This window comes from Magnolia sinica, chromosome 8, assembly GCF_029962835.1.
Source record: "Magnolia sinica isolate HGM2019 chromosome 8, MsV1, whole genome shotgun sequence".
NCBI classification, from domain to species: domain Eukaryota; kingdom Viridiplantae; phylum Streptophyta; class Magnoliopsida; order Magnoliales; family Magnoliaceae; genus Magnolia; species Magnolia sinica.
Window position 1 is genome coordinate 14,230,340 of NC_080580.1, and position 27,513 is coordinate 14,257,852.

General features: G+C 37.6%; 1 protein-coding gene and 1 long non-coding RNA gene across 5 annotated transcripts; both read left to right on the forward strand.

Annotated features, from left to right (window-relative positions):
- Positions 1-771: 771 nt before the first annotated feature.
- On the forward strand, positions 772-2,836 carry LOC131253874 (L-type lectin-domain containing receptor kinase SIT2-like). Its single transcript, XM_058255000.1, has one exon. The coding sequence runs from the start codon at positions 857-859 to the stop codon at positions 2,810-2,812; it is 1,956 nt and encodes a 651-aa protein (XP_058110983.1). The 5' UTR covers positions 772-856; the 3' UTR covers positions 2,813-2,836.
- A 2,957-nt stretch (positions 2,837-5,793) lies between these two features.
- LOC131252940 (uncharacterized) lies at positions 5,794-22,386 on the forward strand. 4 transcript variants are annotated; one of them, XR_009174758.1, is made up of 4 exons: positions 5,794-6,193; positions 17,830-18,082; positions 20,237-20,404; positions 21,093-21,503. It is a non-coding gene; the product is annotated as an uncharacterized LOC131252940 (long non-coding RNA). The 4 variants fall into 4 exon arrangements; XR_009174760.1 differs by lacking the exons at positions 20,237-20,404; positions 21,093-21,503 and adding exons at positions 21,837-21,899; positions 22,113-22,386 and having other exon boundaries at positions 5,801-6,193; positions 17,830-18,093; XR_009174761.1 differs by having other exon boundaries at positions 5,801-6,193; positions 20,245-20,404.
- Positions 22,387-27,513: the final 5,127 nt, after the last annotated feature.

The window sequence follows — 27,513 nt, forward strand, 5'->3', positions numbered from 1 at the left end:
ACATCACGACGGGGCCCACGCAGCTCGACCTCATGGGAAGTTCCCATGAGGTCTACCTCATAGTACCATTTCCCATATATATATATATATATATATATATATATATATATATATATATATATATATATATATCACTTATGTATATGGTGGGCCCTAAGGGTTGATACCTTCCTAGGGCTTTTTTCTATGTTTATTTGCCATCCAACCTGTTAATAAGGGTACTCAAATCTGGATGAACGTAAAATACAAATATCTGCTCGATTCAAAACTTTCGTGGCCCTTAAAGAAGTTTTTTAAGGTGGGTATTCATCCTTACTGTTTCCAATGGTGTGGTGGACTTGAACATTGGGTCTGTCTCATATTTGGACTAATGACTGAAACGAGAGTGTGAAACGGATGAACAAAGTGGATAGAACACATACATCTCAGTGGGCCCCATAGCTTAGTGCTGCTGGAGGCAATCCGCGTCCACATCAATCTCCGGACCTTTTCACACCGAACCGATGGCAAGGAGAAAATTCCGGGCCATGTCTTGGGATATCACGTGCGTGATCAAGTACGAACTCGCCCATAGAGATGGTGAGGCCCATCCATGTGGGGACCAGTAGAATAAAAGGCCAAGATAACTCAGTTGAAGAAATTCATGAAACACGAGCACACATTCTCGACTCAAAAAGTTCATATGTATGATGCTAACTGTTTCCATCACTTTGTTAGCAATTTCTTAATTATGAGATCGTTTTGCTATCATAAATCAACCATGGCGATGCAACTTGTTTAAGAAAGAAGTCATCAGCCCATTCCTCTTGTTGCCTTCCTAGCCTGTCTGGTTTGAGTCTTTGGTTAGATTTCAGTCATGCTTTTGAAGGTTATCGCTCTGTCTCTCCTCGTCAATGTTGCGGCGTCCGAAGTCGACAGTTTCAATTTCACAGAACTCTACAACCTAAGTGGTGGAGCATCAATCACACCGACAGGCCATCTTAAGCTGAATGAAGGCACAAATTTTGAACGTGGTTATGCCTTCTACTCTGTTCCCCTTAGCTTCAAGAACTCTTCAAATGTTAGCGTTTTCTCTTTCTCTACTACTTTTATCTTCGCAATCGGCCCTGATCATGGTACCTTTAAAGGATACGGTATGGCATTCGTCATCTCTCCTTCAAATAATCTCCCTGGAGCCTTTCCTTTCCAATATCTTGGCCTCTTCAATCATACCAACGATGGGGATCCATCCAATCATGTCATCGCAGTCGAACTTGACACCTTCAAGAACCCGGAGTTCTATGATATTGACAGTAACCATGTTGGAATTGATATAAATGGATTAACGTCTAACAAATCCTCTCCTGCTGGTTATTTTTCCGACAGAAATGGTGGATTCAACAACTTGAGTCTTACAAGCAGCAAGCCGATGCAAGTTTGGGTGGAGTATAATGGCATAGAAAAACAATTGAATGTAACGTTATATCCAGTCGGAATACCAAAACCCAACCGCCCGCTTTTGTCTTTGTCAATCGATCTTTCACCTATCATCTTGGATTCAATGTACGTGGGTTTCTCTTCGTCAAAGGGTATTTTTGTTGGGTCTCACTATATTCTTGGATGGAGCTTTCAGATGAATGGAGAAGCTCAAGATATTGATGTTTCGCGCCTTGCTTCTCTACCTTGGAGAGAAACATCTAGAAAGAAATCAAACGTTCTAACAACTTTATTACCCTTAATTGTAGCAGCTTTTGTTGTAATAATTATCATCTTAGGTATTGTCTTTATCATTACAAGGAAGATGAAATCTGCTGAAGTGCTTGAAGACTGGGAGCTTGGTTATGGACCCCACAGGTTCTCGTACAAAGATCTAGCTGTTGCCACAAAGGGGTTTGCAGATAAAGAGCTTCTGGGAACTGGAGGTTTCGGCAAGGTGTATCGAGGCGTCATGCCAATATCCAAAATCGAAGTTGCAGTGAAAAGAATCTCTCATGAATCGCGACAAGGGATGACGGAGTTTGTAGCAGAGGTCGTGAGCCTTGGCAGGCTTAAGCACCGGAACTTGGTGCAACTCCTTGGCTATTGCCGCCGCAAGCAGGAGCTCCTGTTGGTTTATGATCTCATGCACAATGGTAGTCTCGATAAATACCTCTTTGATCAGCCCAAAACGACCCTTGACTGGAGCCATAGGTGTCGAATCATCAAAGGAGTAGCTTCAGGGCTTCTCTATTTGCATGAAGATTGGGAGCAAGTCGTTATTCATCGAGACATCAAAGCTAGCAATGTTTTATTAGATGAAGAAATGAATGCACGGCTTGGTGACTTCGGCCTAGCGAGATTGTACGGTCACGGATCCATTCCTCAAACTACCCATGTTGCTGGGACCCGCGGCTATCTTGCACCGGAACTTACTAAAACTTGTAAGGCCACCACAAGCACTGATGTGTTTTCTTTTGGAGTCTTCATGCTTGAGGTCGCTTGCGGGAGAAGGCCAATAGCTAAGGAGTCGATCTTGGTGGATTGGGTGTTGGAATGTTGGAGGAGAGGGGCGATCTTGGATGCTGCAGATCCGAAATTGGAAACTGATTATGCTACGGGTGAAATGGAGTTGGTCATGAAGCTTGGTTTGCTTTGTTCGCACCCTCATTCGGTGGCTAGGCCCACCATGCGACGAGTCGTGCAATATTTAGATGGTGACGCATCTCTCCCAGAACTCCTACCGGATGATTTCATTGTTAGCGTTTTAGCATTGGGCCACGGTGAAGGTTATGTTGATCACGTGCTACCGTATCTTTCTTCGATTCAAGCATCAATTCTCTCGGGTGGCCGTTGATTTATGCAACTTTCAATGTTAGTAACCTTTCAATGTAATAATGTAATTTTTATTACACTTTTCTTTTCTTTGTAATAGGTGTTCATCCGGTTGTTGTAAATTTTTGTGAAAGTCAATTAAAGTGAGTTAGGTGTGATTTAAATGGATCTGCATGATGTATTTGGAGAAGCCAGCAACGATATGTCATTTGTTAAGTGGTCAATTGAAGAACGATCTTATGGAAGCAGTTACAGGGCATGCATATGGTACGAGTAGAAGCAAATAAGACTGTAGTGTAAAAAAATCTTTTAATTAGCAATCATCAGAATGTGGGAAGCATCTAGATGGTCAAGTTAAATTTATAAATAATAGAAGAATCTAGCAGAAGATTTTGTCTCATACCAACACCTTACTTACATTCCATAATGTAATCACTTTACTTTTTTTGAAAGTAAATTAGATTTTCTAGTGTAATCATTTACTTTTCTGCCTGTTGTTTACATTCCACAGTGTAATTTGTAGCGTTAATTAAGTAGCCGGTAATCTTAGTTGTAATTTGAGTCTATGGTCTATTCATACACGTTGGATTTGGTTATCTATACAGGAAAGTGTTTTGCAACTGCTCTCCATGACTGACTATGAGAATTCTTTTCTCAATCTTTATCTATACTAAAAAGTCATTTCGTACGGAAGGCAAAGATATAAACCATCATCAGAGGATGAACCCTACCCTTTAAATATCGCCCAACCCTATTTACATATTGAGTAAGTGGTTAAATAGGCAGCCAATTTCATTCGATCTTGATTATATACTACGTATCTACCTATCTTACCGCTTAGGGTCATAGTTGTTTGATTTGAATTGAGCCATAAATTTAATTATGACACACCCGCACTTATCATGTGACTAAAATGGAAAAACAATGAACAGGCAGCAACAGTTTAGCACGCTTGGTGGGGCCCAATCTCTAAATTACTGGTGTAACATTACTAATCAGAATTATGGATAGAAGGAGTAATCGAATAGCTAGGGTCGAACATTCCACACCACCTACGACTGAGGACATGTCAGTTCAAGCAGCCCCCAAAGCGTTAAATTTGAATAGTAGCCCAGCACTTAGTATTGAAAATCAAGAAGGGGCTTCGACCTCTCCGACTGTTCTCTTGAAGAGATAACAATCGCACTCCAAGATGTACAACTAAGTATCTAACATATTCAAGAATACAGAAAGGCCCAGGTCGATCAATTTCGTATTCAAACTGAGAACACTAACATATATATGGCTAGTTATAATAAGGCTATGCATCAATTGATAGTTTTGATGGCTGAAAGAACACATGCGACAACACAATATATTGCCAAAGGAAGTTCTATCGGCAATACAGTACAACTACCACCAATGCCTCCCCCGGCCTAGAATGGAATCCACCACTAATTCCAGTTCAGGAGATATGAAATTCTCTGCTACCAGCTGAACTCAGGTGACTAGAGCAAGAGGCTAGGATTTTCGTTTCTAAAGTTTGAAATCAGGGCAATCGGGAGGGGCATAATCTCCAACAATTCCATAGGAACCCATTGTTTTAAGAGAGACCAAACCAATTAGGTCCTGATCCACTGCCGATGGCTGAACCTCAGCGAGTGGATCGTGATCAAATCATGCAGATGGTCCAGGAGAAGGCAGGCCAAGTACATGGCCGCAATACCGTTCTAATCTATCATAAGCCCTATCCCGAATGGATTAATCGGCAACATTCGTTGCCAAAGAATTATCGACCAGACTTTTCCCTATTTTCGGGTGATCCCGGCCAATTGACTATCAAGTACGTTGGTCGATTCACCATGTAATGTGGGGAGTTAGCAAATGACGACTATCATAAGATGTAATTATTTGGCCATTCGTTAACAACAATTGCTTTCACATGGTATTCCAACTTATTACCAATTTCGGTTCATACTCAACAAGGAATGGAAGAAAATTTTCATGCTCAATTTTTCTCTAAGAACAGAGAAATAACCATGACTAATCTCACCTGTTTTCGACTGCTACCAGGAAAAACTTGCGAAAGCTATATTGCCTGATTTAAAAGAGTGAATAGCTGGTGTAAAGTCATCATGACACGAGCCAAATTTGTACAACTTGCACGAGACGAGTTTAAGTACAAACTCTACAAGAAATTCTTTGGAAGGGACTTTGTGGACCTATATGACTTAACTAAAAGGGTCTCCATGTATGAAGACACTACCAAAAAAATGAGCAAAGGTTATAAACTAAGAGGATCTTTTGTTATGGATATAAACCCTATTTATATGGCTAGGACTGTACTCGAAAATAATTATGGCTGTAGACGCTACCTTTTATCCACTGTGATTTGGCAGCGTCCAAAAACCTAATGTTACCAAGTTAGACTTTAGGATGAAATTGCCCCTCCTTTCAGCAAAAGTCAATTGAAAAGTCTGAAAAGTAGGGTTGTTTTCGTTCTTAAATTATTAATCCGTACGCAAGGAGTCTAATTTGGTAACATAGGTTTTGGACGGGTGAAAAAAAAGCTGAGTGAGAGGTGGGTCTACAGTGGTAAAGAACCCGACTTTACTCTGTACCTGAAAGCCACTACCCCACTCGACGGTAGTTAGAGATTGATAGTCCCGTAAGGAGACCTATGGAGCCCACCACAATGTACATGTTTTATTTAAGCCGTCCATCCATTTTGACACCTCATTTCAGGCATAATCCTAAAAAATGAGCTAGATCGAAGGCTCAGGTGGACCACATCGTAGGAAATAGTGTAGATTAAGTGCCTGTCGTTGATCTGTGGTGTGGTCCACTTCGGATTTCAAACTGGCTCATTTTTGGTATTAGGCCTAAAAGTAGCTCTCAGAATGAATGGATGGAGGGGATAAACCACATACATCACGACGGGCCCCACAGAGCGCCTGTTAGGACCGTTTGTCTCCAGCTTCGTCCCGCGCAAAAAAAATAATAATAATAATAAATAAATCCCCGCGCCCAATCAGAGAAATCCTAGCCTTCAAATCCCCACTCTATCACGCATCTTCCTCCTCAATCTCTCTCTGGCCCCTTCCTCCCTCTCAATGTCTCTCACGCCTCTCCCTTTCTCTCCAATTCCAGTAAACGCATTGGACTACTTCAACCCTTGGTTCCTATATTGCGTCCATCTATCTTCGATTTTTCTTTTTTTATTCTCATTTCAGGTTTTCTAATGCCCTAATCGATTTCTTTTTCTATTCTCATTTCAGGTTTTCTGATGCCCTATCAACGACCTTATTTTTGTATATAGAGAAGCAGAGGCAAGCATTACGCTTCTCTGATTTCAACAGCCTCTAATCATTTCTCATGAGATTTCTATGTATTTTTTAAGAAAGAGGCTTGAAAATTTCACAAGGTATGGGATTTCTTCAATTTTGATTACTATCTCTCTTCATTTCTTCAACTTAGATCCATTTCGTGATATTTCTCTTCAGATTTTCATATGTTATTTGATTAGTGGTTGCAATTTCTTTCATTTTTAGTCTTTTTTTTCCTTGAATTTTGTTGAGATGGTTAGCTTTGGATTCTCAATTGAATAAACTTCCTTGGATCTGTTCGTTTGATTGGGTTTTCCCTTTTGATTCTTCTGATATTTGGGTTTTTATTATTTTTTTTTTTTTCGGATTTTTCTTCTCCTATTATGAATGTGTGTTTTGTTAGATTTAGAGAGCTGGGTGTCTCTAGGAATTTTTTTTTTTTTTTTTTTTTTTTTTTTAAAAAAAGATTTTGGGGAATTGCTGCTTTCCATTAACATGAGGGCCATTTCTTGACTTAGAATGCTACATATTTTCATTTTGTAATTCTCTTGATTAAACTGAATGTTTGTAATTATGTTCACTTGTGCATCCAAATGTAGCCTTAATGTTTTTGCCCTTTTGGATGCTTCTTAACTTGACAGCTTGGAATCTGGATACAAGCTGCACAAGATCCTTGAAATGTTGAGTTTCTATTTTCAATTTTAGCAAGAAGGGACTGATATCTTGATGTCCTGTTATTAGAAATTTGTAGTTTTTTCGGTCTTCCATCAGACCGAACTGCTTGCGGCTACTGAGAATGTATTTTTAGTTGTACCTTATTAGGTTGTTTCATAGTTGTAGATTGAAGATTGGAGATTGGACTGTTTCGTAGTTGTTAGATTCTTTCCTGTGTCCAGTGTAATTCCAAACATTTGCTTTCCTTTTTTCTTTTTAATGGCTAGATTTGGGTGATTCTTTCCTCTCTCTCCTTGTATTCATGTTTTATGTACATGCCTGCATGAGTCTCCATGTTTTACATCTGGTACCCATGCCTTACACCTAGATGGACATCCATATCGAGTTTACATGTTTCTGTTTTCACTGATGAAGCTCAGTTTGTATTACACCAAAATACTGCATTTTGTAATACATGGGATTGGATTAGTAATGCATTTGATCTGAAGATTCTTTAGCATTTATATCTGATGGCCACCATATTTAGTTTGAGTGAAATGGAGGACATGGATGAAGGCATGCGTCAAATCTCCTCATTTCTTGGTTCTTCTCAATGGAGTCTCGAAAGGATTCTTCTCCAATTCGAGGGGCATTCGTCAGGGCGACCCCTTGTCCCCTCTCTTGTTTCTTACGATCGCCGAACCACTCTCCCAGATGATGCTTAGGGGCCAAAATGCCGGGTGATTCTCTGGAATCATGATGCCCGAGGTCGAAATTCCGATCACGCACATTCAATTTGCAGACAACACTCTGATTACTTGCGAAGCGGATTCTGACGCTATTTCTAATCTTCATATAACCTTCAGATGCTTTGAGGCGGTATTTGGTCTGCGCATAAACATGGCTAAATCCAAATTTTCGGGATCAACGTCTCTGACCTGGATCTCAATTCCTATGCTCACATTTTAGGGTGTTCCACTACCTCTTTCCCAACCTTTTTTGTGGGCCTGCCGCTGGCCATTGGATCTCCTCCGATATCCATGTGGGACAGGGTGGTCGAAAATTTTCAGAGGATGCTGGCGCGATGGAAGTGCAGATACCTATCTATGGGGGGGATGCTCACGCTCATTAAGGCCACTATGTCTAATATTCCTATTTACTTCTTCGCCCTGCTCACTTGTCCGTCTGTGGTGATGCGTAGGATCAACATTCTAAGGAGAGACTTCTTGTGGAGTGGCAAGGAAAACCAGAAGAAATTCCATCTTCTGGACTGGAAAGAAGTTTGCAGCCATTTTAGAAATGGAGGTGCTAGCGTAAAAAATTTGAAGGCCATGAATAAGGCCCTGCTTGGGAAGTGGACTTGGAGACTTGGCTCGGAACCGGAAGCTTTGTGGAATATCATCATTAAAGGGAAATATGGTTCTACTCCGAGTGGCTTGTGGACAAGGGACTCCACAACTTATAGAGCCTCTACCATTTGGAAAGGCATCCTGCGTTATAAAAAGGTGATCACTGATAATATCACGTTCCAGTTGGGGAACGGTTCGACGATTCGATTCTGGGAGGATCAATGGATTGGGGACAGATGTTTGTGGGACTCTTTCCCTTCAATCTATCGCCTGGCTGTTCATAAAAATAGACATCGATTGCTTCTTTTCCATCCTCGACTCTGGTACTATTTGGGATATCAGATGCCGCAGAAACCTTCGTGACTAGGAGGTGACCCATTATGCTGATATTCGTTCTCTCCTATCTAGGGCTAACCCGTCTACCTCTGAAGCTGATAAGATTATCTAGACCTTAGACAAATCCTCCAAGTTTTCCGTCAAATCCTTGTACTCCAATTTGATCTAGCCCCACCAGCCAGTCTCGCTGTCCTCCCATTTCATATGGAAATACCCCATTCCTCCTAAATACACATGTTTTTCCTGGCTGGCTTCTAGAAACCGGATTCTTACAGTGGACAATCTCATGAAGAAGGGTATGCAGCTCACCAACATCTATCTGTGCTGCATGACCACTGATGAATCAGTCGATCACCTCCTTGTTCACTGCCCGCACGTCTCTCAGATTCGTCATGACTCTCTCTTGTTTCAGCGTTGCTGGCTGTATCTCCTCTTCTGCTTCCTCTCTTCTCGCTTATTGGCACGATTTCAAACTGGGTAAGGTGAAATCAAAGGTTTGGAAAATGGCTATTGTGGCCATCTGGTGGGCTGTCTGGAAGGAGAGAAATGATAGATGTTTCAACAACGCTCACGCATCGGCTCAGACTGTGGGATTGAAAGCAAAAATGCTTCTAATTGAATGGGCTTCGAATGTGCCTGCCCTAGCTGGCTTTGATTTTCTCTTTCTAGGCTTATAGTTTCCCTTTTGCGCTTTCTCTTTTCTGCTATCTCAGCAGGCCTGTTTCTTTCATTTTTCCATCTTTAAATATATTCCCGTTACTTTAAAAAAAATAAAATAAAATTAGTTTGAGTGTGTCTGAAATGAAGATGTTGAGATTGATGAGTTGCAAGAAGAAGAATGTATAAATTCCACTAATGAATTTTGATTAAGAAAAACAGTTTGATGTATAAATTCTTATTATTTTTTCCTTTCCTTTTAAAAAAAAAAAAAAAAAGGATCTAAATGAACTCATTTTGGATATACTAGTCAATCTCTAGTTTTGAACCTTTGATTTGTGGACAAACTGTAAGGTATTTTTCATTTCTCAAAGTTGTATATCATCCATCACACTCTACCAGAGTATCGAACTAAATGGACCGAGGGTAAACTCTAGAAATGCATAGAGAGCAAAATTGTGACTATAATATTTATATCACAACCTCAAGCTTAGAAGTTCCTGGACCTTTTCTCTTTCATAAGGTCATCTACAAAACTGCTGGAGATATTAATTGTCAAGACCGGGATTCCGGGTACTTGGCGTATACTTCGAACCCGAGATCCATGTCATGACTTGTTCTATCATGCCTCGAAATTCAAGTATTAAGTGTGCACCCTTAGACCTAAGTTACGGTCCATAACTCGTACACTTAGTATACTTAAAATCAGTGAGTCACATTATTTAATAGAGGCATAATATAATCCGAATTATATATTCTCATTAACATCCATCAATACACTCACATCAACCACTAATCCATCCACAAACATTCACCACCACATATTCATGATAATAAAGAATACAAGCTAAAACATTTCTGTCCACCAAATTGAGACTTTTATTCGTTTAGAATCATCAAGTTATTCAAAAATTATAAAATCTAAATTAGAAGTCATTTTAAAATATCAATAAGAATAATAATAAGAAACACATGTCTCATTTAATTATTTTATTGATCCAACGAAGCAAGCTCGTCTTTAGTTAAATATGGCTATTATTCCCATGGATCATCCACTGGTTTGGCCCAGTGAGTGAACCCATCATGGTTCGTGCACGATACAATTAAAATACTACACACAAGTAAAACATAACAATTAAGCATAAAAATTATAAATACAACGCAAATAATGTAATTAATGCGAATGATATGAATGGTATTGATGATGCATCATCAAGTGGGTATAAATAAAAATCATCCGTTTGCTTGAGTTGGATATTGACAATCCGCATCTGCACTCGGCAAGCTTCTACCATTGGTAGGCATGGGCAAGGCCCGCATCCCCCCATTGGGCAAGCTTCAACATATAGTGAGCTTCTAATGGGTACAATGGGTTGTCCCCTAGGTAATTGTACAAGAGTGTTAATGATGCAAGGCATGAATGTTTAATACATCAGAAATCATAATACAATTAATTATAGCAATACGACAATTTATGTTAATCATATGGAGAGGAAACATGTTGGTATTACTTACCTGTATCTGGTGGAGATGATTCTGAATTAAAGTTTTCGCGTTTAACAACTGTTCTTTGCTCGACAAAAACAGAATTTCAGCGATACTCCTTGTTGAGTCTACTCAGTTCGACTAGGCTATAATCTACATATATTTAAAAGTTGAATAAATGTTTGAAAGCAAATGACTAAGTGAAAACTTAACTTTTATAGAAGGTCACCAAGTGATATATAACAAGCCAACTTGCCTATGAAGATTGTGGGATTAGACTCAGATCTAGACTCGCCTCTGTGAATCGGTGAGTTTCTTAGCCAAGTCGACTCGGTTCGGCTTCGCTCTCGGAAAATCTATAATAGTTCATAGTTCATGAGTATGGAACCTAGTATCAATGGAGTGTTGCAAAGGGAGAATTTTAAACGGTTGGTTTACCCCAAATCGTAATTGACTAGGACCTGAACCAACCCAGCTCGATGTGAAACTCTTTAAGATCTACTGAGTCAACTCAGTTTGACTTAGTTGCTATGTAATCTACGAATGTTTGGATTTTGAAATTTAACGACTTGATGAATTTCACATTAGCTGAGAATCTTAGGGACAATATGAAATATCAACTTACCTCCAAGAATGCTGGACTTATACATGAAGTCTGACCTGGATTAAATTTTGAAGATTGGTTGGCATTCGTGTGGTTCACTTAATGAACAAATCGGATCTTGGATCGGTGGTTGGTCAAGAAGTTGCGGCGTGGCTGATTTGCAAGAAATATGGTGGTTGTTTGATGGCAAGATCTCCATTATTAGTTATTTCTTGATTTTGTTGCTTTTAGACGGTGTGGATTGGCCATATAAAGCTTATAGGCATAACAATCAAAGGTATAGATGGATACGGTTGGTGGGTTTCTCGTTTCGGCCAATTCCGAACATTGTCATAAGAGCCATGAATAGAGGTGTACACTAGTCGAACCGAGCCGAGCGGTTCGGCTCAGTCCTCAAGCCTAGCTGACCGGCTCAGCTCAGTTCGATCTGCAGCTCGGGCCAGTTCGAGTTGAGTTCGAGCCAAGATTGAGCCGAGATTCCCTGTGTAGTATTTTCACAAACACATGGACTACACCTTCAAAATCTCACTGTATGTAAAACAACAGCAGTGGTTTTATAGGTATTTCATCAAACACCTTCTAAGCAACATAAAAATCAAGAAAAAAAAGGTATTTGTTTCATATACATACCTTCCTTGCCACCAGCCACACTTTGTTGAGTTATTTCATCAAACACTTGGTGAGCAATATCAATATCAAAGTAACCGAGTCATCGAACTGGTTCGATCCGATCTGAGTCGAGTCGAGCTCGGGCAAGCTCGAACTCTGTTCGAAATTTTTTTGAGCTAAAAAAAATTAGCTCGACTCTGCTCGAACTCTATTTCTAACCGAGTCGAATCGAGCTTTTTTGAGTTGAGTCGAGCGAGCTAACTGAGCTAACTCGGTTCGTGTACAACCCTAGCCATGAAAATCTTAGATATTCTATTAGGGGCTGTTTGATTTTTAATTTCCCTGGTAAATACAGGGAAATAAGTAATTATTACTTACCGCACCTGTTTGAAATTCACCGGGAATTACGTTTCGAGAAGCGATCCATACAATACCTGTTATTACTGATTTAAATGTGGGTCCCACCATGATATATGTGAGTTATCCACACCATCCATCCTTTTAAAAAATACATTTTAAGGCATGAACCCAAAAATTAAGAAAATCAAAAGCTCAAGTAGACCACACCTTAAGGAACAATGATCATTAAGACGTAAATGGTTGAAAGCTGTTTTCTCCCTAGGTCCTACATTGATGTTTATTTGTCATCCAACCTATTCATATGGTCACACAGTCATGGATAAAGGGGAAACAAAAATATCAGTTTGATCCAAAACTTTTGGGATCCTCAAGAAGCTTTCAATGGTAGGAGTTCAATTCTCATTGTTTCCTATGTTGTGGTCCACTTGATCTTGGGATGTGCTTCATTTTTCGGCTCATGCCCTAAAATGAGTTGGCTAAAGGGATGGACGGTGTGGATAAGACACACACATCATGGTGGGCCCCATGATTTAACATTTTTCTCCTCGGGTGACGTGAGGAGTGTTATAAATGAATGGCGGTAGTCAACATCACTTTGGCAATCCAACTAGAAATACACTGGTAAATAATTATTACCCATTTACCTTGAATTACCTCTGTAATTAGAAAATCAAATGGGCCCTTATTGTAATTGGTCTCGATCTTTTATAAGATGTGAATCGGACGACTTGCATTGGTTTCGGATTGGCGTTAGACTTCCACAAGTGGACGAGAAGAAAAACCACAGAAACTGTATTACAACAATGAGGAAAGTAGGCGTGGGCGGATGGGATATGTTTAGAATGATTTAGGTGAGTTACTGTTAGATTTGGTTTCTTATTTAAAGAACCATTTTGGAGAGAAAATTAGAAAGTCCCACTCTCCAACGAATTTTGCGCAGGTTGTTGCAACAAGATAAGCTAACGCTATTCACATGTTACAGCAAAGCCAGGTGGGGTCCCCATGATGTTTGAGAGAGAAATCTATGCCATCAATTTATTTATTTATTTATTTATTTTTAAAAAAATCATGGTGGGTCATAAGACAGATCAGAAATTAAGAATTATAATTAACCTTCTAGATCATTTGATGGGTCCCACCAATATAAATGATAGATGGTGTGGACGGAGCGGGGTCTCCTTGGCGCAGACAAGAGAAGAAAAAAAAAAGAATTTAAAAATGATAGGGGTGTGGCTGGCAAGATACGTTGCTTAGTTAATATTTCCTTCTTTTCACTTTTTTTTTTCTTTTTCTTTTGTTATACATGCATGTGTACATGAGATGGTAAGTTAGCCAATGGATGAACAGGTGACTTGGTGGACAACTAGAATGTATTGATATTTCAAAAGGTTCAATTGATGAATGGTTCAATTTTAGGAAAGCTAGATAAATGAGCATGATCTAACGGTCAAGATTATTAGTTATCTTATACTTATTGAGCAACAATTGCAAGGCTGCTAAACATGTTTGAACGGTGGGTCATGCAACTTATGATAAATGGACGGTTCAAAATCATGTGTGGGGCTCAGATAATGGTTCCCAACTCATAAGGTCATATAAGTATACATGTATACATATATTATTATTATTATTACTATTATATATAAAGTGTAATTCTTTCTTCACAGAGACGTGAGCATGCACATTGTTTTTGTTTTTATTTTATTTTTATTTTTTGTAAATGTCAGGGGCTTGTTGTGCCCACTGATGTGTTTCTACGAAATCAACGTTGATCACTAGTTTTGTCATAACATGGTAGGATGTGGGCTAAAAAAATGCGGTAGAACCGAATCTTAGATGGGGCGCACATCACAGTGCAATGGTTATTGTTGAAACCTTCTTTTTTATCTTATCCCTCTCTCTCTCTTTTAATATAATTTTTTATCGTCTACCACCATCCTGCACACATGTGAGGGATGGGAACCGTAGGTGATGTATAAAGATGAATCAAACTGTTCCTATAAAAAAAGGACTCACGTGTTGTGTTTTGTTTTTTTTTTTTTTTTTTTTTTTTTAAATAAAATTATATGCATATTTGTTTAATAGAGTTGGAATACCTCTAGTGTTACTTTTGTACTAAAAATCTTAAAACATAAACATCTTCTATTCGGACCATCCGTTTGGAGTGAAACTTTACCATCACTTATTATTTTACATACCCTATAAACAGACATAGTTTGGGCCTTGATCTCTTAAGGATGACCAAGATGCCTATTTAATGGCCTACGCTTATCTATAACTCAAAAAATGTGTATCGACATCCTATGTAAAAATTAACTGGTAGTTTTGATGTATTCCCTATGATCTCCCTAATAAATAATTTATTTAAGCATTTGGATGGCCAAGTTGGCAGATTAGACTGCGATGGATATTCAATTGATAGTCTAAAATTTAAGAAATTAGATGGTTAGGATGTTAATCTGGTTATTGTACGGTCGATTTCGTAAATGGATATGTTAAAAATGGTTTTTGGATGTGGTCTATGTTAAAAATATATATCGTTAGATTCAAGTAATTGGTTTACATGTGTAAAATGCTTAGATCATAATTTTGACAGTAAGTTAAGTATATTTATAATTGACGAAGAAAATAAGCAGATTAAAATTTTAATTTGACATGTGTATAAGTGGATATGAAGATCAGGTAGTTAGTTTAGCATGATTGGGTAGTCCAAATTCAAAGTGGTCGTTCAGATATCTTCATCTAGCGGTGAATGATTGATTTAATGGTTAGTTTTAATGTATGGGTAATAATAGTATGGTATTTGATGATTCGTCCTATCAATCAATGGTTGAAAAGTACTCCTTATGGTTTAGATTCAAGCTAAACTGCATATATATAGTTAAAAATTAACGGATCTATAAGTGTATAGTTAAACAAGTATAATCGTATATTCTTACGTATGGGTCAACTTGCACTCACAATTTCTGATTATTACATGTACACTAAGTGTACTTACTATTATATAAAAATTCGTCTAGCTAGTAGTTCTACCATAGATCTAAGTTCTACTCATACTAAGTCAAATCTCATGAATAACAAATTGACCATCCATTCCAATCATAAGTTATTAACATAGTTAAGGACCCTCCCATTCTGGGTCTTATGCAATGAAATAAAAAATTTCTAACAACTTGAAAAAATAATTAATAATCTAAGAACATCAAATAGAATTAAAGTGAAAATAATGGCTAGTATAGGAAAACAACTTCTTCCTCTATCAAGTAGGGTCACGTGTCCCTTAAGTCCCTTTTCATCTCGACCATATACTCCTGTTCTTGAGCCACTAGTTCACCATCAATCACATATGTACGGTTTTACATCAATATAGGGTAAGATGGTCAGGCCTAGTGAGAAGTCCCGACATGGTTCTTCACATCAAATTAGAATAGAATACCAACAATCATACACAATATAATTTCAAAAAGAAAATTCAAATGTTATGCAATGCATGAATGCATCAATGCATTAAGTGGGAATCCATCCACTTGCTTAAGTTGGAACCCCATTAACCCACATCTGCCCCATGGCAGGCTTCTATCATCTGGTATGCATAGGCAAGACCGACATCTACTCCTTGAGTAGGCTTCCATTAGTATAGTTGGCTTCTAGTAATGATTCTACCAGGTATACCATCCAGGGCGGTCTCCCAAGAATTCGGCACATGTTGTGCATGTAAATGATAGATGCACAAAGCATATCAAGTAATCGTAAATCATGCATTGTATAGATCATTCTGATTTTTAAATTTGAATCAACACAGTCCCATGCTATTCAATAATATCAGTATATCATTCAATTCATGTCTAATGAGTAATTCAGCATATAGGTTGCATCAATACAATAACTCAGATAATTGATTATACTAACACATTAATCAAACCATATCATTATTACTATATTAATACAGAAATCACATGTTCATCCAAATTAAGTAAGAGTATATGCCAACTACATCAAGATAAGTATATAATATACCAAACAATCCATCTATTTTAACTTAATGGAGAGAAACACATCGGGATCACTCACCCTGATGCAGTAGAGATGATTCCGTAACCAATGGTTTGATTTGAATTAAAATTTCCTAAAATCACATAAATAAAAATTATTTTTAATCTTACTAGTTCCCATGGTGGGGCCCACCTTTAATTGATTTAAATCCATTTAATGTCTCATTTAAATGAATCCATAAATTAAAAAATAATATTTCAAACATTAAGGTGCTTTTAGAATTAGCCCCTGGAATTTTTGTAGATTCGGCTGTTTTCAGTAACAGTACTAAAAGTTGATTTATTTTATTTTTTCTGAAAGTTCAGGCGACATTTTGTAATATTCTGAAATATTATATCAGAATCCCCCGACTTTGCAAAAAAAAAAAAAATCTAATTTAATTCCGAAATTCCAAATTTTTATACAGTTTGTGATAATTTACACGAATTTTGGGGGATTTATTTACTTTGATAATTTAAGGTTTAAATTACCTTTAGTAGATAGATCAATGCCAACCATTGATTATCACTCAATCAATTTCAAGGGACAACTGACGATCATCTTGATCCGACCATCCATACCTTAATTAATTACAATTCTTAATGCTCACATTGATTGGTCAATGCGGCCCACTAGATAGTTAGATCGATCATCAAATATAGATGTCATCATCATCTGATATCCGGAGTTTGATAGTCGGTCCAAATCGAGTTAGATCTCAACCATATAATGAATCAACATATGATTCGTTATCTACCATTTCTTCAGATCGATGCGGCCCATCTAATGGTTCAATTCATGTGGAATTTAGAATTTTAATTTATTTTGTTCTTAAGAATCTAATGAATTGTGAGGATTTAATCATACATTTCAGATTATGTCATATAATTCTCTGTGCCAAGTTGTAGCTTGCACAGAGAATTATTTTTCTAGTATTAATTCAATTTTGTTAGATTAAGGAAGAATCTTAGTAGATATATGATTGTTATGGTTCATTGAGGTGTCGAATTAGTCTGATTCTTAAATTTTTTATATAATTGAGTTTTAGAAGACTCATGAACTGTACAGATCATATCGATCGCTGTTCATCATAGAAAAATTCTCACATTCTGCACAATAGCCCTAAAGCCATGCGCATTAGTGTACCTTTCTACATGGATGAATTAGACCTACACGATGTATGTTTGATTGATCCAATTCGTCCAATGTTTAGATCAATGCCAAATTAACTACTGTAAAAAATAATAATAATAATAATAATAAAGAAGAAAAAAAAAAAAACATTACGCTTACTTGAATAGATGAATTCCAAAAACCTCATTCCCACTTTCACTTATGTTTTCTTTTTTACAAACTTCTTTCTTTGGTTCTTTGAGTTTTGGTAGGACTCTCACTCTTACACGCTCCATTTTTTAAGAGAGAGTGTTTGTTGGTAGATTACGGCATACGAGGGAGAGTTTTGAATAAAAAAAGATAAGAGGAAGGATGATGAGATCCGTGGTTCTCTTTCTCACTCAAAATTAAGTTTAAATTTTATTTTAAAAAAATACGGTTGTTACATTAATGACCTTTTTTCTATACTGATGCTTCGTTGTTGCCTATTCATGCATGTGGTTGTTGATAATTGTACATTTGGTCATACTTGAAGGTAAAGTCTGCTAATGAACGTGCTTCAAGAGGCCTTCCACTGGACGAAGTTGAAGCAATGGCTGTTGCAGGCCTTCTACAGTTTGCTGATATCTTGCAATCTAGCATGAAAGCAGCACTCAAGCGTTGACAGCCTGCTATGTAGCTAGTCAAGTTCATATTATTAACAAGTCAGCACTGATTCTATCTCAAGGGAAGAGTGGTAAAGGTTTTCAATGGATTTCACCTGATGAAACTGAGATCACTCCCTACAGGTGAAGTTTTTGTTTTTATCATGTTGTTTACGTTATTATGGAACTAATCTCATTAGTCCTTGTATAGGCCAATTTCCCTCCCATATTTGTTACATTGGTTATGCCTCTACTCCTATAGCTTATTTATTTTTAATTTTTGAATGGCTTTGGTCTTAAAAATTTTTGGTGACCTAAATTATGTTATGGGGATTCATTACTTTGTACTATAATATTATCAGTAATTTAAACATCAGCTTGTAAAACTTTAATTGAATGCTTTTCTTCTCTGTCCTTCCACAGTTTTGAAAGGGGTTTCAACTCTACATTTATCTAGGCTAAGAATTAAGGAAAATTTTGTTATTAATTTATTTCGTATCTAAGCTGATACTTTTAGACGTTATCCACTTGATCAGTTATGTGCAGGATATTTCCATGACCATTGTTGTCATGTGAAATAACTTCTAGATGGTAGTAAGACTGAAAGACAGAAATCAACAGAGTCACATACACACCTTGAACACTCCCACGGTCCGAAATACATGGTGACTGAAAGCAATAGCTAACTAGTTGCATCACATTTGTGATAATACCGTTGGACATAGGGCTACTCAGTCAAGGATCCAATTGCAGCATGCCCATTTAAAAAATCAAATCACCTTTTCTTTTTCCCTTGTCAACTGTGCTACTTGAGTGAAATATGAATTCTGATAAGGTGAAGGAATTGAGGACTGGGTTTATTTGGTGGAATGGAAGCCTCCTTTAAACACTTCATGGGAGGGAAATGATTGGGTATCAACCAATAGCATCTTATCTACATCTATGGACATGATAATGATGATATGGAGACCTGAAAGAACTACTGTTATTTGGGTAAAGGCAGTTACTTTTGGGGAACTAATTCACTGTGCCTTGGGATTTTATGGGGGCCGCTGGGCACATGTGGAGATTCAATTCTAGTTCATGCGTATGGTAGGTCTTTCCACATGTGGAAAAATATTGGCTTGGATTTTGAAAACCGACAACCACAAATAGTTCCCTCTGGCCACTATGCTGCGGTAATAGATATTTTTTGGTCCAAATCTGGTATTGTATGTTAGCCATAATCAGGTAATACGTTACCTACATGGATTTTGTAACTTTATGAGTTTCTTTTTATTATTTCTTTATAGTATCAATGGTGTTTGCTTAATGTTCAAAAAAGAAAATAAAAATAATTCAATGGCGTTTGCTTAAGTGATTGATTTTCTATTAGAAACTTGTTACTCTTTTTGGGTAAAGATTTAGGAGGAAGATCTTTTGAGACAAATGAATCTTATGTTTTAAGGATTTTAAGTAAAGCCTAGGAACCGGTTTGGTAGCATTCTTGATGTAGAATTGTAAATGTTTTCAAGATGGGCAAATCCTCAGAAAGCACAAAACTATTTCAATAATAGTCATGGATAACACATTAAAAAATAATTATAATACCTTACACATTTATCCTGTATTCATCATATACAAGTTAATTTGTTAAAAATCATAGAGTTACTTTTATAATGGTGCATATTTTTGCATGTGATGCTTACTAATTATTTCTGGTTTATGTGGTAACTGGTATACTAAACTAACTATTGATTATGAATAATTGTTTTATTTTGAGAGAAACTGGGATAGGCCCATAAAAAGAGGGTTTCATAGAAGCATTTAGCATGCATCATTAGAGTCCTACAACCAATTTATGCAGACATCTTATTGTAATGTTGTTCTGGTATTGTTAAAAAAAAAAAAAAAAAAAAAAGAGAAAAAAAAAAAAAAAAGATGAAAGAAAAAACAAGAGAATCTTCATCTATTTTAAATACCTGAGGTTCCATATTTTCTGGTCGCTTTGTTGTGTTTCCCATATCATATCAGCAGAGTTCCCACATATTTCTTATTTAGGCGTCTAGTTGTTTCCATTGTGTTAGTATCTTCCTTATGGCTTCTTTTTATTTGCCAGGGTTTGTATATATCATTGGCATTTCATTACACTTTTCATTTCCTGCACTACCTTCTGTTTTGAATGTTCGTTTTATGATTTTAGTTTGCTCAGTTGTTTTAGACTTTTAGTAACAGAAAAGTTCAGACATAAATTACTTGTGCAAATTACTTGATAACGTGAGTCCAGCTCATTATTTTTTTGAATAATGCCATAATTAGTGGAGCAGGTGAAAATTTTTCCTGAGTCTTTGAAGCCCCTATCTCATTTTTGAAACCAGGCAATGCTACAGAAATCTTGCTACCTTGAAGATGCTCGTGATAAAGTGCAGATTTTGGGAGGAAATATGTCTACACTTGGACTACTGCGGAAATCCATTTATGTTAAAAGTGAGATTCATGTCCTCTCCACATCTCTTTTTACATGTGAACTCATTGAATAATCTTAAATGTGGCACTCTATTTTTAGCCTCTTTATAGCTTCATGTTGCTGCTCTAGGAAAATGAATGTGGCTTTCATTGCCACCATTCATGTGAGCTAATCTCATTTTTTGGATTTAAGGAGTTTATGATTAAAGAGTATTAGCTTTTTATAGTTAACAATTACAAAAGGTGTAACATTTTCTCCAAATCATTGGCTGGGTTATCCCTATTAACCAATTTTGTTCTTTCCAAATCTTTTTATTCTTGACTTGTTTAGATTATTTATTTATTTATGATGAATCACGGGGTGACAAGATACTCGTCATACAAACTCTGATATTTGTATCTAGTGTAAATACACTTCTACAACTATTGTTTGGAGAGCATGATTGCTAACAGTAGTGGGTGGTTCTTTTGATTATGTTATACCAATCATTTACATTATAAATTACTCATCATTGCAGCAGATTCCTGAACCTCATGAAGTAAGTCCTCGTGAAAACTACATTCATTTAGCACTACTTAATAATGCTCCCAAATCAGATCCTTGTAGCTGCTTGTCAATTTCTTCCTTTCGGAATTGTAATTAGCAGGTATTCTCGTATCCTTAAGTTGACGGCATAGTGAAATTAATCCAAATATTTCTGACATGCAGAGATTTATACAAACCATGAGATCAATTCAAGGAGCACTGATTGTAGCATCAAGATTACAGATCATCCTGGGTTACTACCAGCTATGGAAAAAAATTCACAGTACTCCATAGCAGCACCTCATTCACTGAGGTTAATTTGTTCCTGTTCTGAATAGTATTCCTAGTTCTTTGTGGTTCTCTTCACAGGTTTTTCAGTCCTCTTGGCATTGCACCTGTGATTGGACTAGTTGGTTTGGGATTATTTGAGCGAGGCTTCCCTGTGGTACTTCAGTTATTTGCAATAAGCTTTTTAAGTCCATGACATGTTTTAGCATTTTTTAAACCATAGAATTATATTGTAATTCTTTGTTCTTTAGTTGGGGAATGGTGTTGAAATTGGCATATCACTGTTGTTTAGTGGTAAATGCAAAATGTCATTTGCTAGAAATAAACGTGGGAGATTTTGGTATACAGACCACTCGCAATGGGGCCTGTAATATCTACAATTTGGATGAATGAACAATGGACTTCATTTTGACAAATTGAAACCCAAATGGAATTGTACAATCACTTGGTGCAAGCATTATATAATACCTATGTCTATATAGGTCACGTTAATATTAGTTGGGTCATCTTAGAATTGACAGTTTGATTTTAATATTACGAGTATTTTGTAAATTGGACATGGATTTTTGAAAACTCAGCTTGATCCATTTTTTTTTTCCTTTCCCATGTCATGCGACCATGTTTGTTATACCAGGTAAGGAAACCTGAAGCAGGTCCCATCGTGTTGAAAGGGCATGAAGGAGAAGTTACTGCTGTAGATTGGTATGTACTTTGGGCAACAAGACTGTGCTGCTTTACAAACCATGGTTTTAAGACTTGGACAAGTCCAATATAACTCGTCCGAGTCGGCTTGGATTTGGTACTACCCGATATGGTCAGATACCACAGAAAATTCACAGTACTCCATAGCAGCACCTCATTCAATTTCATTTTCCGGTTTTATCTTTTCTCCTCCTCTAGTTTTGGTTTTTGTAGGGCATAATTGAAGTGTATGGAAGGATTAATTTTTTCATTCATCAATTGCTTGAAGGTGGTGTAAAATATTAGTTTCTTTGGCGAATGATTTTATGCAGGTCTGCCTTGAAGTCATGAAATCTTTATCCGTATTAGCTTTTAGATGAGTTTATAAGCCATGAAGTCTTGATCTGTATTAACTTAGATGAGTTTATCTATTAGGGTATGTACTAGCAATGGTAAGAAACATCATTATTATAATTTATTTATTTAATTTTAAAATAGGCAGTGGTTACAGATATTGGTCGTAATCCTACTGCTGAAAACTGTAGTTGTTGCTAACTCTAACCTATTGCTACACATCTCGTGCTACTTTTAGCTACAAATATTGTCCCATAGTTGTATACACATTTAGCTATAGAATATACGGCTACGGATCTAATCCATTGCCATTGGTTCTATAGCCGTAGATTTAATCTATAGCCATTACTTCAAAAGCAATGACTACGGTCTTGCTACGGACTACAACCGAAAACATAGATATTTAGCTACAGCTTTTATCTGTGGCCTTTGACACCCTTTTTTTAGTAGTGAGAACTTCTTTAAGAGGGTGTTAGGCAAAAGAACTTGTCAATTGGAATATATTACCACGACTCAAATTACGAGGTTGCGATTGCTGAAGTAGTGGCTAAAAAGCCACTTATAAGCCTAGCGCTGGTCAAGGCAGTATCGACCATATCGACTGCATAAAAAGCTCAAAAGGTATATATGTTTAATATCACATGGGTTGATGAGATATTAGAAATTATGTTGGCTGGAAAGTTTATCAAGATTCTCATAAACCATAAAATACCTCTTGACCGATGGATTGCAAAAAAATGAATATTGTAACTGGCGCGGAACTCGTTCCTATTAAACTAACAAATGTGTTGTATTCAGGAACGTGGTTCAAGATAATATCGACCACAGGTTACTAAAGTTCCCCAAGAAGGGTGAGGAAGCGATGTTAATTGATACCAATCCATTCCCGCCTAATCTTAAGGTTAATATGGCTACGACAATTCTACAAAGGGTTTATCGACCATGATTGGGGGTTAATCTTGGTCCAACTAACCATGAAGGTGCATCACAATAGTAAGGGCAGGGGCGACGTCCACATTCCTACTCAACTGCTAGGCAATTGAAAATAGTTCGACAAGACGGTCAACGTTCACAATTGTGTGACCGATATGTCAGAATGACTTTTCCGAGTTGGGGATGTCAGATTTGCTCAATGACCCTCAATTGAGTGGTCCTTTTTTTATATAGAAATCATTTTCTCTACTTACAATATATCTCTTAATTATAGCATAACAACAACATCTATATCCCATAATATCTCCTAATTACAGCAGTATTTATATCCCATAATTACAACATCTATATCCCCTAATTACAACATCTATATCCCCTAATTACAGCCCTTAATTATAGCATAACAACAACATCTATATCCCATAATATCTCCTAATTACAGCAGTATTTATATCCCATAATTACAACATCTATATCCCCTAATTACAGCCCTTAATTATAGCATAACAGTAACATCTATATCCTCTAATTACAGCCCTTAATTACAGCAATATATGGTAGGTTTGTTGTTTATCCTACTAACATCCTCTCTCAAATTGATGCTGGTCGATCAAAAAGCATCAATTTGCCAACAAGAATTTGATGACGTAGTCGTGTCATAGCTTTGGTGAAGACATCCGCTATCTGAAGGTTGCTTGAGACATGTGGAAGAGAGATAATCCGAGTATCAACAGCTTCTCGAATAGAATGACAGTCCACCTCGATATGTTTGGAACGCTCGTGATAGACGGGATTGGTAACGATATAAATAGCACTCGTATTATCAGCATGAAGAGGAGTGAGAGTAGACCGAGGAAAACCTATTTCAGCAAGTAAGCCACGGAGTCACATAATCTCCGAGCAGGCTGTCAACATGGCACGGTACTCAGACTTGGTCGAAGATTTGGAAACACGATCTTGTTTCTTACTCTTCTAAGAGATAAGTGAATTACCAATAAACATACACCAACCGGTGACAGATCGGCTAGTATCAGGACATCCTGCCTAATTAGCATCAATAAAAGCCACAAGGCAAAGAGGAGTACCAGTAGAGAAGAACAATCTATGGTGAGAGGAACCCCGGAGATATCAAATAATTCTGCGGACTGCGGTAAGATGAAGGTAGCGAGGAGATTGCAGAAATTGACTGACTTGTTGGACAACAAAGGAGATGTCAGGCTGTGTAATAGTGAGATAATTAAGACTACCAACTAACTGTCGAAACACCATGGGATCAGGAAGGAGATCCCCCTCACGTCGATACTTGACATTCACTTCCAAAGGGGTATCCACTGAAGAGGAGTCCTGCCAACCAGACAAGGAAATCAAGACCTCCGTGTATTTATGCTGATGTAGGAAAATCCCAGAGGAATCGGACTGAACCTCCAAACCGAGGAAATACTGGAGAGGACCAAGATCCTTCATATGGAATGAATCAGGAAGATGTTGCTTGAGTTGATCAATGAGGGCAGAATCAGTCCCAGTGATGACAATGTCGTCGACATAAACTAGAGGAAGAACGATACCAACAGAAGTCGTATGAAGAAACAACGAAGAATCATATTGGCTTTGGATGAAAGAAAATCAAAGGTAACCCGGAACTTATCAAACCAAGTCCGGGGAGCTTGTTTCAAATCATATAGAGAGCGCTTCAGCTTACACACATTCGACGTTGATAACGAACAGAGACTAGGAGGAAGTGTCATGTAAACATCTTCCTGTAAATCACCGTGAAAAAATGTGTTCTTCACATCCATTTGGCAAAGGGACCATCCCTGAGAGGCTACGATGATAATAATAGTACGCACAGTGGTTATTTTAGTGACAGGAGCAAATGTCTCCTCATAGTCAACCCCATACTCCTGTCGGTTACCAAGGGCAACCAAACGAGCCTTATAATGGTCCACAGACCTATCAGGACGAAGTTTCACAGAAAAAATTCACTTACACCCAATTAGCATGATATGAGAAGGACAAGGGACCATGTCCCAAGTCTGATTTTCTTGAAGAGCTTGAAGTTCTTCTTGCATAGCATTTCTCCAACACTCATGTTTATCAACTTGTGAGTAGGAATTAGGAATTGACACAGTTGATAAGGTAGCTATGAAGGAGGTATGAGGGAAACCATACTTATCCGGTTGATGAAAAGTACGGCCAGATTGACGAGGAGGATGCAAAACGGGCTCAGGTGGCAGATCAAACTCAGGAAGGGGTAGAGTTGGTCGACGGCGTTTATACACAAAATCAGGCTTAAAGCGATCAGGAGGGCACATCAAATCATCAAAGTGAGGAAGAACAGAAACTACAGGAGATGATGTAATAGAACTAGGAAAGAAATATTGATGCTCAAAGAAAATGACATTACGAAATATATGAAATTTATTGAAAAAAGCATCATAGCACACAAATCCTTTTTGAGATAAGTTATATCCCAAAAAGACACATTGCACAGATTGCGCAAAGAGTTTGTGACGTTGATGCGGAGGTAGATGCACAAAACAGACACAGCCAAAAGTGTGTAAGTCAAGAAAGCCAGGGTGCTGTTTATGCAGATGATAGTATGGAGAGTTGAAATTTAGCACTTTAGAAGACAATCTATTAATCAAATATACTGCTGTAGCTAAAGCTTCAACCCAAAATTTACGAGGAACAGAAGATGCAAGTAACAAGGTACTAACAACATCTAACAAATGTCGATTTTTGCGCTCAGCCATGCCATTCTGTTGAGGCGCATAAGGACACGAGCGGCGAGAAACAATTCCTTTGTGACGAAGAAACTCAAGAAATTCATGAGACATATATTCTCCATCAGAATTAGTTCGTAAAGTCTTAATGCTAGTGGTAAATTAATTCTCAACATATGCTAGAAACGATTTGAAAACAGCAAAGACTTAAGACTTATAGTGTAGAAAATATACCCAAGTATGCCGACTATGCTCATCTATGAATGTCACAAAATATTTATAATGAGCATGGGAAATGATAGGAGTAATGCCCCATACATCACTATGAACAAGGTCAAAGCAATTCTTTGCCCTACTCCCGAAAGAAGGGAAGAGAAGAATCTTACTTTTTCCGATTTTACATGTAGAACAATCAAAAGACAAAGCATGAGGCAAAGAAGAATATTTTTTTCCCAACGAACCAGAATTTAGCAAATGAGATAAAACAACATTGTTTGGATGACCTAAACGTTTGTGTCATACTTCACAATTATTGGAGACAGTAATACAAGCCAAAGAAATGATACTAGGAATGGAAAAGTATAATGGAAACAGTCTCCCAACTTTAGGCCCTTTCGCTATTGTCCTCCCCGACACTGGATCTTGCACATGACAACCATCATGAGAAAATTGAACATTATAATTATCATCCACTAATTGTCCAACCGAGATAAGACTCGTAGAAAGCCCATGTGATACAAAAATATTAGTAAGTGATGATGCGATATCACCAACCCCATTAATCGGTAAACGATGGCCATTAGCAACTTGAAATTAGAAGAACCAGTGTACTTACAAACATTACTAAGTATATTAGGAGAACTGGTCATGTGATTGAATGCAGCGGAGTCAACAAGCCAAGATTGAGAGGGTATAGTACGTATAGTACCCTTACCTTGCAGCCCCAAAGAGGAAAATGCTGACACAATCATTTGCTGCACCATTTCTGGTGTAAGGGCAGGTGTAGCAGCAGTGGAAGATGACACTGGAGCGAGATTTTGAGTGCTCGTTACCCCATCCGAAGTGTGGCCAGTAGCAGTAGCATTATAAGCATTCACGGGTCGATTTTGAGGACGTGTTGGGCATTCTTTGATGATGTGCCTCTTCTGTTTACAGTAGTTGCAGAACTTTTTAGTACAATGGGCAACAATATGCCCATAATCTTTGCAATTATAGTACTAAACTGTACACATGTCTCGAACCCTCCCTTTGCCTTGAGCAGCATATGCGACAACATTCTCTTATGGAAGCAAAGATTGAGTAAGAAGACGTTGTTCCCCTCGAAGAAGTGCTCTAAAACACACGTCAAAAGATGGTGAAGGATCCCTATGCATCAGGTTGGAGCGAATAGACTCGAATTCTGGCACTAGATTCATTAAAAACTGGTCTCTTTTGCTAACTTCATGGACTGCTTGAATAGCAGAGAGGGACTCGGTCGACACGTCGGCATACACAATGTCGGAAAACTCAGCCCAAAGATTCTGAAAACCACAGAAATATTCCTGAACAGAGTGTACCTTGGGAATAGGCAACAAGATCAGTTTCCAACTGAAATTGCAGGATGGAATGATCATGATGATAGACCT

Bases quoted from the DNA above. Each gene is read 5' to 3' on its own strand.
- LOC131253874 (XM_058255000.1), top strand. From the start codon at position 857: ATGCTTTTGAAGGTTATCGCTCTGTCTCTCCTCGTCAATGTTGCGGCG.